General features: G+C 37.1%; 1 protein-coding gene across 5 annotated transcripts in view; it reads right to left on the bottom strand.

Annotated features, from left to right (window-relative positions):
- Rbpj (recombination signal binding protein for immunoglobulin kappa J region) overlaps positions 1-15,297 on the bottom strand; it is an 83,722-nt gene that overhangs the window by 6,795 nt on the left and 61,630 nt on the right. For all 5 annotated transcript variants that reach the window (XM_027386945.2, XM_027386947.2, XM_027386946.2 and 2 more), the window contains 5 exons: positions 10,604-10,769; positions 6,826-7,000; positions 2,964-3,101; positions 2,697-2,809; positions 588-728 (listed from right to left, as the gene is read on the bottom strand). In XM_027386945.2, coding sequence (XP_027242746.1) covers positions 588-728; positions 2,697-2,809; positions 2,964-3,101; positions 6,826-7,000; positions 10,604-10,769 — 733 coding nt within the window. The remainder of the gene's footprint in view (positions 1-587; positions 729-2,696; positions 2,810-2,963; positions 3,102-6,825; positions 7,001-10,603; positions 10,770-15,297) is intronic.

The following is a 15,297-nucleotide window of genomic DNA, read 5'->3' as shown; positions in this document are numbered from 1 at the left end:
GCTATCCTATATCATCAATTCATGTCCTAAGTGTCCTCTTGAAAGTCTGTGAGTAAATGTAATTGAATATTAGCACTTAAATCTTGTCAGTGTTACTAATGGGTGGCCCCACTGTAAAGCAGATGAAGATTTGAACCCTTTTGCTGAATGCACAGTGTGTATGTTTCTATACAACATTTTGGAGGAGCCACTGAAGACCAGTGTTCTACTATTAAGATATTCTGAGGTTCTCTGAATGCCAGATTAAGAATCCTGAACTTGCCGTAAAAACTCTTCTCTAAAAATGTTCTCTTAGTTTTAAGTTATTTAGAAGTTCACAGGTATGTGTGAGAGTAGTGTGTGTGTTAAGGACCAATAACCTAAGATAAACATATGAACCCAGCTTCTTGTATGTGGATATAATTGACAACCAGTAAGAAGGATGTCTCTGTAAACTGTTAATTCAATAGTTTTTCAGCACATTTCATCCAGTCATTACTGATCTGCACTACTGGGGTTGAATATAGTGCTGGGCAGGTATTTGTCACAAAGCAGCACCCTAGCCCTATTTGCATAGCTTGGATTTCACCAATCATTTTATAACATACCTGAAATTGGATTATTCTTTCTTGAGAAAGGCACAAGTACATTCTTTCTGTATCCTTAAGGTAAAATGCACATTTGTGGAGTTGTGATACAGGGTCGTCTGCATCCAGTAATGCTGTCTGCTTATCAACTTTCCTAATTATCTGTATTCCAACAATTTAAAAAAGTAAGTCATCCACATGCAGTTTTTATTTTATACACTGTCATAGGCCATAGAATACACTACATGATGATGTATCAGTCACTAGCCTTATACCTACGTATTAGACATTATTAAGCAATAAGGTTAGGAATAAAAAGTCATAAATTTTATAAACATATGTTTATTAAATGTGGAAATCACCCCTTCAAAGAATACATTAAGAAATAAGGAAAGCGTTCATTCATTGTTTAGATTAGTGCTTTTTGAGATGGCTCAGCCGTTAAAGGCTAGGCTCACAACCAAAAATATAGATTAGTGCTTTTTAAACATTAATATATACATAAATTGTCTGGAGTTCTTGACTAAAAATGCCTAACACACTTGGGGCCCAGCATTCTACACTTGTACCACACTGGTGCTGTGAATGCTGCTAATAGATACAAGGATTTTCACTGTAAGGTTCTAGTGATCTTTTCAATAATATATAAATTTAATACCTCAAGGAAACATCTACAGTAAGCTACTATATCAGTGCTTCTCAACTTTCCCAATTCTGTGACCCTTTAACACAGTTCCTCGAATTGTGATGACCTGACCCCCAAAACCATAAAATTATTTTCACTGCTAGTTGATAACTGTCATTTTGCTATTTTTCTATGAATCATAATGTAAATACTGTGTTTTCTGATGGTCTTAGGTGACCCCCTATGACAAAGCCACTCAAGGATCCCTGGGGGTGGAAACACACAGGTTGAGAACCACCAATCTAGGCATTCTAGAGAACCCATGTGTGTACATTAAAGACAATGCTAGCAAACTTTAAATGATACAAGGCACAACAGGTAGTCACTAAGTTCCATGGAGAGAAACTGCTGCTTGTTCCCAAGAGCATACAAACACATTATAAATACTTATAAATACTGTAAGCCTTTTCCTTCAGCATGCCTTTCCTTCCCTCTCCCTAAGCCTGTTTCTCAGTGCTACTTGAGAAAGACAGACATCGTTCTCACAGTCCAGTCTCCTGAAGCCTCCATAACAGTGGTCCTCAAACTCCCTAATGCTGAGACCCTTTCCTCACATTGTGGTGCCCTCTAACCATAAAATTCATGGCTACTTCATAACTGTAATTCTGAAACTGTTACAAATTATAATGTAAATATCTGATATGCAACCCCCAAAGAGGCCACAACACACAGATTCAGAACCACTGCCCTATAACCTTCTGTCTCAAAGTTTCCTTTGTTAACTATTCACCAAGGCCACCAAGAGCCTCCAGAAAGGTGACCCTCATGCATTTCTCCTCCACAGGGCTTCACAGCCTCTGAAGCACCTGATTCAGACATTTTTCCTAGAGCCATGCCTGCTCTAACAGACCTTTCATAGTGCCATTGCATATGTCACAACTAGTCAACATTTCCACTTAAGATATTTAATATGCATCTTAAACTTACAGTTCTGGAAAGCAGAATTTTGGGATTTTTTTTTTTTCAACTTACAGGGAAAAGAGTGTCTTTATAGTTTTATGATCTAATGAACAAAAATGCCCCAATCCTGTGCATTGTTCCCAAAGCAAGAAATTAAACTCTACCAAATTTTAAACAAATGTTTCAGTCAAGTAGCCTAATAAAAATTATATGTATGTATCTAGGCTTTTGAAAACTTGGTCCTACATTCAGATACAGCAGGTAACACACACAAAGGAATACAGTATATCTGCAACATTCAAGAAAAAAATAACAGACACACAATCAAAAAGGGAACCAACACCAAATTCATTTAAAATGGCATAAGAGACTGACCTCAGCAATGCACTCACAGCAGACTAATTCTTTAAGGGCACTTACGAATTGAGGCAACGGCTAATAGGGGATAATTGGGACATTACATTTTCACATCTAAAAGTATAAAAACTGAACTACACTTTTCTATCTCTCCTAGTTTGTTTCTATCTCATATAACCAGGTCTTACCAATCTTGGGAGTGCCATGCCAGTAACTGAGCACACAAGTTTGACAGTCTGTCCATAGTGGATGTAACCATCTCGAACTGTGAATTCCTCTCCTTCTGATTCATCGTCATCCACTATAGTGGGTGCAAAATAGACAAAATTGCTATCTTTTAAAATTTAGTATATGTTTAAGACACAACAAAATGACTATATTCATACATTTTATCCCCCTAAAGAGAATATATTATTTTCATACTGAAAATATCAAATGTGTATTTTTATACTCACAGAGATGAATATAAAATGCTCCCCATTGTTGTGAACTCGCATGGAAATTTCCTCCTTCTACATGCAGGTATCTGGTACTAACTGTCTGGGATCGAAGTCGATTAAACAAAGCCACCTTTGTTCCTGAGGCAATGCACACTGCAATGACAAGAGGATTCCTATTTATATGACTGAGGCAGAGGTTAACAAAACAAAGGATTTCTGCTTGGCAAATTATGAGTATTTTTACAATAATACAAATAATGAACAGATTCTGGTGGCAAATAATTTAGCCTTCTAAGACAAGGGATAGCAAAAAAAAAAAAAAAAAAAAAAAAAAGAAAGAAAGAAAAGGAAAAAGAAAACAAGGTCTATTTCTTCTCAATATTATCAAGATAATGACATAAAAGATTTTCAAAAATTGGGTTGTTTTTTTTGTTGTTGTTTGTTTTTTAAAACTAGTTTCAGTTCTTTGTTTTGTTTGATTTTTCAAGACAGGGTTTCTCCCATAGCCCTGTCTTGTCCTGGAACTTGCTCTGTAGACCAGGCTAACCTCAGACTCGGAGATCTACCTGCCTCTGCCTCCTGAGTACTGTGTTTAGACATCACTGCTGCCTACTTTCATTTCTTTTTAATTAATTTCATTTTTAATTTAGTATGGGCTTTACAAAAAGCAGAAGTAAAAAAAAAACAAGTAATGGAAAGAACCATGTTGTACCCTTCAGTCAGCTGTCAACTTCTCACTCAGAAAGCGTTACACAATGCACTTAATGTTGTGACAATTATTAGTTGGAAAATTATTTTAAAAACAAATGTCTATTGGTAGACACTTGATTAAATTGATTATAGTAACATTCATGTATTTCAACTATGTCTACATAAATTCCTGGAATATTACTGAATGAAAAGGCCAATGGTGAAACACTCTATACACTGTGGTCCTACTAAGCAACAAACACACTTCTGTATGAGCACAGGAGCGCTTCTAGGTACTTTCATTAAAACCCTATAAAATACATGTTGAAAGGTCTCTACAGGCAGTCCCACTGCATTATGATTTTAGGGAATTCTGCAATCTCCCAAATACCTGTTTGTTTTTGGTTTTTTGTTTTTCGAGACAGGGTTTTCTCTGTGTAGCTTTGGAGCCTATCCTGGCACTTGCTCTGTAGACCAGGCGTGCGCCACCAACGCCTGGCTGAAAAACAATACCTGTTTTATAATTTGTAAAATTTAAAAATAAAGATGTACTTTAGATGTAAAAGGCACATCAACTTAACAAAATATTCAGAAGTTAAAAAAATATACCCGCCCCAAACTAAAACCTCAGCCCTCTGAAATCTGAACTGGAAACTGCCTGAATACCAGACAAGATGCCAGATATGACCTGGTACACAAGAGCATATGGCCATCAATGAGGACTTACCAAAACAAAGAAAGAACAAGCTTAAATATGACCATGACAAACTGTCCTCCTGAACAAACTTCAGAGGTCCTCCTCCCAGCATTCCTTTCTATCAGTTTTCACCTGGGCCCCAGCACAACCTTCTAAGTCTGGTTTTTAGCAAATCAGTCACACCCTTCCCTTGATACAGGAATCACTCCGGCTGTCATATCAGGACTCCTATAAAGTTGCTTTAGCAAAAACTCCCTTGTCCTTGATTGAGTGATTGATTGATTTTTTTCCATCCATTAGGCCCCTCATTTTCCTCCTTGGCTGAAAACTGGAACTTGCCTTTGTTATATTGAAAGTGAACATGACTCTATACTAAAGTCTCTTCTCCTGAAAGAGTACTAAATGAAGTCTGTCTTTCCATTGTTCACTGTGGCAGCTGTTTCTTCTAAACATTACCAATTTATAGAACATACATTGAACCACACCAAAAGAATGAACTTAACAAATCTGAATGCATAAATTCCTAATGCCTCAGGTAAACTGCATGGGAACATAGATTAAGAATACCCATGTAGATGGCAATGTTGTCTGTATATTGTAACATCCAGTGAATTTCAATTTTGACTCACTTGGTTAAAAATTCAATTATTTTAGACCATTCAAAATTTGAACACTGACAGAACATTAGAAGCATCTCTCCTTATGCTTGCTTTGCATGCTATTTTCTTATGATCATGGTATTATACTATTAAAAAATAAGAAATTCTATCTGTTGTAGCTATAGGAAGCAAATGTCTGAGATTATATCAAACTACAAATAAGTAGGAAAGCAGACTGAACTAGAAGAATGAATTATGATGAAATAAGACTGGCCTGAAATTAAGTCACTATTGAAGTTAGGATTTCCATTATTATGTAATTCTGTTTGCTTCAGTGGTACGGAATTTTCCATATTAAATAACTGATAGGAATAAAGACTAAGTATGTGGAAGTTATATAAAAGAATTGGAAAATCAGTACTGTGTGTACCTCGATGAAGTAAAGGCCACTAAACCACTAGTTTACAGGTTTCTCAGGAGCCTTAGGAGGAAATTAAACAAACTGCTGAACTTATTACAGTATTAATGTGGCAAAAAGGAGGGGGTAACCAGATATTCTACGATTTCTAAGCCAGTGAGAATGACCAGCTAATTTTAAGTCTTTAATCATCAGGCCATAGAAAACCTAAGGCAAAGAAACAAGGGACGAATCAAATCCAGAGTATAAAAATTCCATAGGATTCAAAATGACCCAGTTTCTTCAATAAGTAATTAAAGGAGGTAAGGAGAGAATAGAAAAACTATCACAGATTAAAATTTATGGGCCTACTTAATTCTATGTTTGAACAAGCTAACTATAAATGGAACAAAATATAACAACAACAAACTGTATATAAAAAAAGATTGCCGAGTCACTATGACTAATCTACTCATGGAATATTAAATGACATTAAAAGACTGTCAACTTTGTGAGGTCTGGTGCTAAAAAAAAAAAAAAAAAAAAAAAAAAAAGCCATGCATTAAGAGTCAGTACTACAGAAATGTTAGTTGAAAGATTAGGATGTTGGAGATTTACAAATATTCCAGCAGTTAGAAAGGGAAGAGGTGCTGTTAATGACCCACCACAAAACAGAGTTAGTAAAATTACTGAGGTTGGGGAGATTGTTGCATGATGCTACTTTCTTCCTTTTACATAAACTTAAAAGTTTATACAACAAAAAACATACAAGTCAGTCAACCAATTTCAAATGTGCTGAAATGTAAACTCACAGACAGTACCCAGACAGCCTTGGTAGTTTAACAATCTGCCATGAGACAGCAGCTCCTGCTGCAGAGACCTTTAGACATTTGGTTTAGTGTCTTACCTGGCTTTCCAGAGCATACTATGATGTTTTTGGAAACGGGTACTTCCGCCATTCTGGAAGGATAGATTTTTTTGGAATGGGAACTACCTTGGGCACTGTAGGACATTTATTATCACTGGCCCACAGCATCAGGTGCTTAACATTTATCTTCCCTCCCAGTCAATGAGACAAAAGGAGAAAATTCCCTCCATTTCCCTGGAACAGTAAGAAACCACTCTAAAGTAATCCTAATGAAATGAAGTAACAGATTCTCAGAACACGAACTGAGAATGAATCACTTCATTAAGCCAGACACTATTTTTTTTTGTTTTTCGAGACAGGGTTTCTTTGTGTAGCTTTGGAGCCTATCCTGGCACTCGCTCTGGAGACCAGGCTGGCCTCGAACTCACAGAGATCCACCTGCCTCTGCCTCCTGAGTGCTGGGATTAAAGGTGCGCGTCACCAACACCCAACACTACTTATTTATACTTAAATGTAAAACACAGTAAGGCCAAAAAACAAAAACAATGAATTTAGGTTTTAAAAAGTTTGTCTCATTAATGTAATGTGATAACTGGGAACAAATAAGGAAACTTGAGCATACATACAGTCAGCATTTTTCAATGACTGCTTCTTTTTGGAAGGTTTGGAGATGACTTTTATCCGCTTGCTGAGGAACACGCCAATGTCATCACTGTTGCCATAGAACATCTTTACAGACAACATGAAGTGTTTTCTCTTGTCTGAATCAGATATGTACAATGTTTTGGCTGTGCAGTAGTTCTGTGAAAGAAAAGCAAAGTGGTGTTACTAGCAGCAAACCCTTGAGGTTATGCACCGTCCACTCAGAATGGTGTGGCTACATCTGACACAGCATGAATGATACCACTCATATGGATAACCTAATGAACTGTTCACATTGCTCTCTAAAGAGAAATCTTTAAGAAGTTTTCAAAACAAACAATGGGGAAGGAATGACAGGCTCATGAAAGGTGAGCCTCTTCTGAAGATAGAGGTCAGCAAGGACAGACCAAACTCAGCTTATGTGCCTAGAAAGCTTAGTCCAGAAAGCTGAACTTGAGCATCTCCTAGGCAATTCTCGAGCTGGAGACGATATGAATGAATCTCAGTGTTCAGCTGTGGGAACTGAATATTACAGTCATTAAAAAAGCTGTCTTCAGGGTAGTTAAGAAACCACTACATCAATCATTCCAGTTCCTCAACTTGAATCAAGTCCACTTAGTACAGGAAGGGAAGGAAAGCATTGCCTAAGTCAACTCAAAAAAAAAAAAAAAAAAAAAAAGCTGCACAAAAAAATAAGCCAAATATCTAGGAACCAAGCTCTGATAGCTGTAGACAAATAAAGCAATGCTTGAGGACTTGGTCTTCCCAAGTGTAACTAAGGGTGAGCATCCACAGGATGAATGTGGCTGGCTCCTACAAGTCCATCTGGACCAAGAGCAGCAAAACATTCAACATAGGCACAGACTCTTCCAGGTATCTACAAGACACTTACCAGCAAAGGCATTAATTTGAATACATCGAGTTTTAGTTTTTTACAAAAATGACTACAACATTTGCTCTATAAAAAAAAAAAAAGCCTGTACTACTCTCTTTAAAAAAAAAAAAGCCTGTACTACTCTCTGTACTACTCTCTTTAAAGTCTTTGTTTTATATAGCTTTACATGTTTCACAGAATCAACATTCAGTGTTACAGCTATTATTCGACTTTTTCACTTAACTGATGATTATCTACGACAAAAGTAGTAAGACTATCATAATTTAGTAGAATTGTGTAAATAAACTTTTGGTTGCAGTTTTCACACTAGCTCATACAATGTTTCTCTTTATATGGCTGAATGCTGTGGTAACAGTGCTAGAGTGAATGGGACCATTAAACATCTTAGGTATCTTCAAGAATACACTAAAGAACTATTTTAAAATGAGATAAACTTCGATTATCACACCATTACCAAAACAACAAAGTTTAAAGAGACAGGAGAAAACACTCACTTGCCAAAAAGCAACAATACTTTGAAATGTTACTGTTTCACCTGTATGTAATGGTCGGGAAACTCCTGATCACTGTGAACTGTGGGGGCCTGGGCCAAAATACTGACCTCCTTTACCAAACAGGGCAAACAATGTCCAAAATATATTTCAGCTACTACTGTGTGCTCCTTTTAAAATGTGCACCTGTTAAAATGAGTACTACTCACCAAAAAGTACTTAATTCTAGGCTTTTATCCTTAAGATTTACTAATATATACTACTAGTAGCAGATAAAAATACTGCAATAATTTGTCTCTATAATAGTTACATAAGAAAATTTAAATGTGACCCTGAATATTCTAAATTTTGAAAGGCCTTGCTGTGTAAAAGGCAAAATAAACAATAGTAATAAAAGCAAAATACAATAGCCCTTTGCAGTGGTTCTCTTATGTACTGAGATATTCTATCTCTGACTTCATACATAAGCCATATTTTTTTAAATACTAGCTAAAAGTCAAATTTAGAACTGTTGTGCTTTGGAACATAGGATAAAGTCATTGTACCAAGGCAGTCACAGAAGAAAAATGAAAAATGTATCTAAACAAGGGAACTACATCATTCTAGTGGGAAAGCCTAAGATAAGGATCACTTAGTTTTGAATGCTAACATGATTGGGTATGATCTGCATCAAGAAAGAGAAGATACTGTCTAGCATAAATAAAACAGGTGAACACAAGTTGGTGAGACAGCTCAGTTAGTAAAGGCACTTGTTGCCAAGCCTTCAGATCACCCCCTGGGTCCTACAAGGTAAGAGAGAATAGATGACTCCTTTGAGTAGTCCTTTACATCTTCACATGCACATGTGTGCTTGCATCCTACCAATGTCCAGAACTTGTGTAATAAGGTCTAACATAGGATAGACAGAAGGAAGGACTTCATGCTGAGGCAGTCCCCAAAGCTTGGTACCAGTATCCTAGGAGAGACAATGATGCTATTGATTGGTTGGTTGGTTCGTTTAGTATTATCTTGCTGGGAGGTAAAATGACTGAAACTAGAACTAGTTAAAATAGGAATGAAGTTCAAGCAGGGCGTTGGTGGTGCACGCCTTTAATCCCAGCACTTGGGAGGCAGAGGCAGGCAGATCTCTGTGAGTTGGAGACCAGCCTGGTCTACAAGAGCTAGTTCCAGGACAGCTTCCAAAAGCCACAGAGAAAGCCTGTCTTGAAAAACAAATAAAAAAATAAAAATAAAATAAAATAAAAAAATAAGATGAAGTTCAATCACAGTTATACATATTGGTAGCCAGATCCTTGGCTTTTTATTACTTACTTATCTACTCATTAAAGAATTGAATGTCTAGGAGTAGAGTATGCTGTATATAGCTACAGAAATAACAACAAAAGAATAGATCAAACCCTCTGCAAAATATTTTTAAGCTCAACAGTCTTAATTTAAAATGGTTTTACTGCTCTATTTCTTTTACAATAAGCATTCACTATTGCAATAAACATTACACTAAACCTAATTTAAAATCCATGGCAACACACCTTACTGATTAAAAACTACAGAAACATAATGGCATATAAATAGTCAGATTTGAAGGTTAACTTTATGGCTTCTTAGTACTCTATGAACACGACTAAATGTAATTAAGAATGCTAATTACTAGCTCACCACAGTCAACATTGTAGGCCATCCTATCCTAGTGTCATAAAACATAAACGCCAAGCTAGCCAACAAAGAGTCACTACAAAAGGAGACAGCTTTATATGCTACTTAAAATATTAGGTAGTCACTGAGAACCAGTTTCTAGATACTAATATTAAGGGAAAATAACATTAGGAAGTATAATAAATGAACAAACCATTTTCCTGAATTAAAGTTGTATACTGACTGTTACTATTTTCTGTGTTCACAAAACTGTCAGCAAAGCAATAGACAGACTGTTCTGGGAGTAACCTGTGTTCTGGGCTGGTGTTGTGTTGGTTAGACAAGGGTCACTCTGTTATACCCAGATCCATGTTCTATCTACCCCGTGTCAGCAGCCACTTCACATTGAGGGATGAAGATTAAAAGGATAGAGCAAACCAAAGCTTCGGAATGTATTTTCACTAATATCTGAGTATCACAATCCTGTCAGACAGAAAATGAGGGGCTTGTTTCCTAAACTATTGGCCTCCAATGAAATCTGACTTGCAGATAAGGCAGTCAAGAAGGTGGAAAAGCATCCATGAGTCACCAGACATAGCTGTCCTGCAGGTATACTTTTGATTCTGATATACACATTTAAACAACTGTTGCTAAAAGCACTCTAAAAAAACACAATAAACATTGATGGAAAAAAATACCTATAATATTGCAAAAATGAATGAAGAATGTATATTTTAAATTTACCTTCCCTTCCAAGTTCAGCTGCTGCATTTCTTGATCACTATTTCCTATTCCAATAAATGCACAGGGTTGAGACTCTTGTTCCGAACAACCATCTCTCTCCATTTGTTCTTTTTTTTTCTTCCAACCACTGCCCATAAGATATACACAAGGAGGAGGGCAAAAAAATCTGTTAAAAAAAAAAAAAAAGGTGGGTGGGGTGGGGAATGCCAGGAAAAACAATTAAATTCAAGATCATACTTCATTTTTGAATATATAAATTAAAATCATACTTCAATGTACTAAGTTTGTTCCTAACAAAACAGTGAAGTCATCTATAAAGTGAATCATCATGTCAAAAGAACTGAAATAAAGACTTCATCTGTTCTAATAAAATCTGAGCATTATACCTTCTTCAGTTAGATTAGTCCTGCTTCAAGCAGCTTCCCTTTGAATTCTCACAGCTCAAGGCTCTGAGTTACTTGCAAACAAAAAACACAAAACACATTAGATCACCACAGAATTAATAATTACTAATTAAGTAATTAGTGATTAGTAATTAAGTTCAAATCAAGATAACAGCATCATGAATTTTAATGCTATTCTCGGTATATTATATTTAACTTTATCTGTCAATTCACCTGGAAAATAGCATTAAAGCAATACCTCAAGTGAGGCAACTAAGGAAAAAGAGAAAATAGGCTACTTGATATGAGCTCTAGAATGAATGAATCCATGTTTTTTTGTTTTTTTTTTTAAGCATCTTAGCCCCTGAAAACCTGGAATGCATGACTGAGAAACATCTTGGGCCAAAAGAACAATACACTGTATTTTTTTTTTTTTTTTTTTGGTTTTTGGAGACAGGGTTTCTCTATGTAGCTTTGAAGCCTATCCTGGCACTCGCTCTGGAGACCAGGCTGGCCTCAAACTCCCAGAGATCCACCTGCCTCTGCCACCCGAGTGCTGGGATTAAAGGCGTGTGCCACCAACGCCCGGCATCAATATAATGTATTCTTTCAGCCCATGACTACTACCAGATTTGTAGATTTGTCTTGCTGTGTGCCAAAAAACAGGACTTCCCAAGTTCTCTCCACACAAAATGACTGTCTTAACCTAACCATCAAAAAGCAGAGGTCAAACTATAAATTCATTCCATATGTAGGGCATAATGTACTTGCCCAAGGATATGTAATGTACTTTTGCCTAATGACACCCACTGACATGTACATACGTTAAAATGTTTGTGTCCCGTCTCTTTAAGGGGCTGAAAACTCAAATGACTATAGTAGCTAGGCAAATAGCATAAATGAATGAACCAGGTATATAAGTAAGAGGCAGGAAATATCTTTTACCTAAATAACTGGCTTCCTTCTCTCTTAAAACAAAAGGCCCTCATGGTAATTCCTACTTTTTGCACAGTTATGAATATAGAAAAATGTCTGATTTTGTTAATCTCAATATAAGCAAAACAGCCTAAGCATAACAAAAATCAACTACCTGTGCCAAGCTCCAGTTGTAAGAAAGCATGTGGATATATGCACCTATTCAAGCTACTGAACTAGCAGCATGTGGGCCTCCTACTGGCCAGTCATGTCTTCCAGTCAACTGATACTAGAAATCAAATTTTACCTAAAGCCCAGACTAAAGAAAATAAATTATGTTGCTGGGCATGCATAATGACACATGCCTTTAATCCCAGCACCAGAACCAGCAGATCTCTGTGAATTCAAGGCTAGCATGATCTATCTACATAGTGAGTTCCGGGACAACTTGAACTATATAGTGAGACCCTGTCTTAAACAAAAAACCAAACACAAGGCCTCTGCACTCCAGGGAGCCTCTGGTAGTGGATTAGTATTTTTCCCTGGTGTAAGAAGGGACTTTGAGAGCCCATCCCACGTGAAGGGATACACTCTGGCCCCGGACACATGGGGAAGGGCCCAGGCCCAGCACAGGAAGATTTGGTGGACTTTGCAGAGCCCCCGTGAGGGCCCTACTCTGCCTGGGGAGTGGTAAGGGGATGGGGTGGGGGGTATGTTGGGAGTTAGGGAGGAGGGATGGGGGTGAGGGGAGGGAGAGGGAGAAGGGACTTACATGTGAAAGAAACTTGTTCCCTAACTTGAACTAAAAAAAAAAAGAGTGTAAAACTGATTTTCTGGATCAAATCTGTTCTAATATAAGATTATCATTTTTTCCATTGATACTTAATGTACAAGGAATACTAAAGCAATGTAATCGGACAATAAAAGTAAGTAAGCTGCATGTAATTTGGAAAGAAAGGTAAAGGTGTTTTTTCACAGACATGATCTGCATTGTAAGCTAAGTAATCTAAATAAATTACTAAAACTGAAAAAAAAACCCACAAAACTAAAATCAAAACCAAAATACAAAATGAAACAAAGAAAAAAAAGTAAGTGCCTATGCATACAGTTTCAGGCCCGTGAGGGGAGGGTGGGGAGAACAGTTTGCTTCCTCTTGAGCAAATCAACATTAGGATGCAATTAACAGCCTCCAAATGTACTGGAACCTTTTCTCAACTTTAATCAGATGACTTTGCAAGTAACTGACACATGTAACTTACAAGAATTGAGCTGAGATTATTCAGTATCTATTAGTTCTCCAAATTACTTATTATCTCCTCCAGGTACCAGGACTATAGTCATAAAAATAAAATCAAACAAAGTTCCTACCATCATGGAACTCTCTAACAGGAGACAAGGAAAAGAAAAGAAAAAAAAAAGGAGGGGGGTTTAAAAAATAGAGACTCTGTTAGCTAGCAGTAAGTACTTCCAAAAATGAAGCCAGGACAGGGTACCTAAAATGTGACTCCCTAAAGAGGTAACTTTGCAGAATCTAAAGGAAAGGAAAAAGAAATACAGAAGGAGTGGCTGATTTAGAAGAAGAGGATCAACTGGACAGAGGAAGCCTTGGGCAAGAAAGGTTGAGTAGACCAAGTGTGTCCTGGAGAGGAAACACTGTGGAACAGATCAGGGAGCCCTGTAGTGTTTCTGTAATATCTAATTAACCAATACAAAACAAGAGGAGCCTTTATGCCTGCATGCTCACACCTGAGACCACAGATATCAAGGTCACACAGCCAAGGTACTGCTGGGCTTCAAGTCTGGAGGGATGTCAATACTGGCTGGGCATGTTTTAGGTTTTAGTTTATGTCTACACCAGTAATCTTCAGGCCTTGAATGGCACTGCCACCAAATGCTTAGGTTGAAACATCTCAAATACCTAGGCTAATGTACTTTTAGGAACTTCATGCCATATTAGTATTTTATTGGACATAGATTATTAAGAACTCCTTGGTGAGTTGATATTATCAAATTTAAATGACTATGCTTTTAGAGAATATACCAAATGTAGTAGTCAAATTCTATGAATCATCACAAAATGTACTTTTATTACATATCTGAAGACTATATGAACAGTGAAAAGATAAAGAATTGAATGTTTTAGGTACACATGAGAGTGCTGCAACAAAACACAGGAAACTAATGGCATAAAATCAGTCAAACAGGCCAGGCACCCAGAAGGTGGGAGGCAGAAGCAGGTGTATCTCTGTGAGTTTGAGGCCAGCCTCTTTGAGTTCCAGGACATGCAAGGCTATACAGATAAACAAAAAACAACAACAACAACAACAAAACAAAATTACTCAAACTAAAGTTCTTTATATAAAACACTAATCAAAACCAGGCATTATGACTGTGGTGGTTTGAATAGGAATATCCACTACAGATTCATGTGTCTGAATGCTTGCCCCTTAGAGACTGGCATTATTAGGAGGTGTGGTCTTACTGGAGGTAGTGTGCCATTATGGGGGTGGCTTTGAGGTTTCATATGCTCAAACTATGCCCAGTGTGGCACACAGTCTCCTTCTGCTGCCTGTGGATCAAGATGTAGTACTCCTGTGAGTTTCAGGCCAGCCTGGTCTACAAAGTGGAAGCCAGAACTCTTATGCAGATAAACTCTGTCTCAAAAAACAAAAAAGTAGAACTCTCAAGCTCCTCCAGCACGATGCCCGCCTGCATGATGCCATGATAATGGATTAAACCTCTGAACTGTAAGCCAGCCCCAATTAAATGCTTATCTTTATAAGTGTTGCTGCTGTCATGTGTCTCTTCACAGCAATGGAACACTGACTAAAACAGTGGTCTACACCTTTAATCCAAACACTCATAGGCAGAGGCAGGCAGATCTGTTGAGTTCAACACCAGCCTGGTCTATGCAGTGAGTTCCAGAACAGCACAGCCAATGCTATAGGGAGACCAGACCTTCTCATAACAACCCCCCCAAACAACAACAATAACAAAAAAGCCCAAAGCACTGATCAAGATTCTTTCTACCATGAAAGTTTTAAGCATACAATAAATATAAAAAAAAATATGAAGGCTCTTTAAAGCCCTATTTTTCTCTTCCCCCTCCCCCGAAATAATGTCCTATTTATTTTTCCATAGTCACTAGAATTATTCAAAATAACTAAGACAAGAAAATAATTAATAAATTAATCAGAATTGAAACAATTCTTTTGTAAGACGCAGATGAAATCATAGCTTTAATGGCCCCAAACTGCCACTCCTAAAAGTAAACTAACCAGAACTTTATTTCCACATAGCTCAGAAGTAATAATCAGATGAAATATAAATATATACACAAGAATGAAGATAAAGGAAATTGAAGGGAGTGTGGAATAAGCACCCAAATAGTTAACC

Source organism: Cricetulus griseus (genome assembly GCF_003668045.3).
Source record: "Cricetulus griseus strain 17A/GY chromosome 1 unlocalized genomic scaffold, alternate assembly CriGri-PICRH-1.0 chr1_1, whole genome shotgun sequence".
Taxonomy (NCBI): Eukaryota; Metazoa; Chordata; class Mammalia; order Rodentia; family Cricetidae; genus Cricetulus; species Cricetulus griseus.
This window is presented reverse-complemented; position numbering and strand designations above follow the sequence as displayed.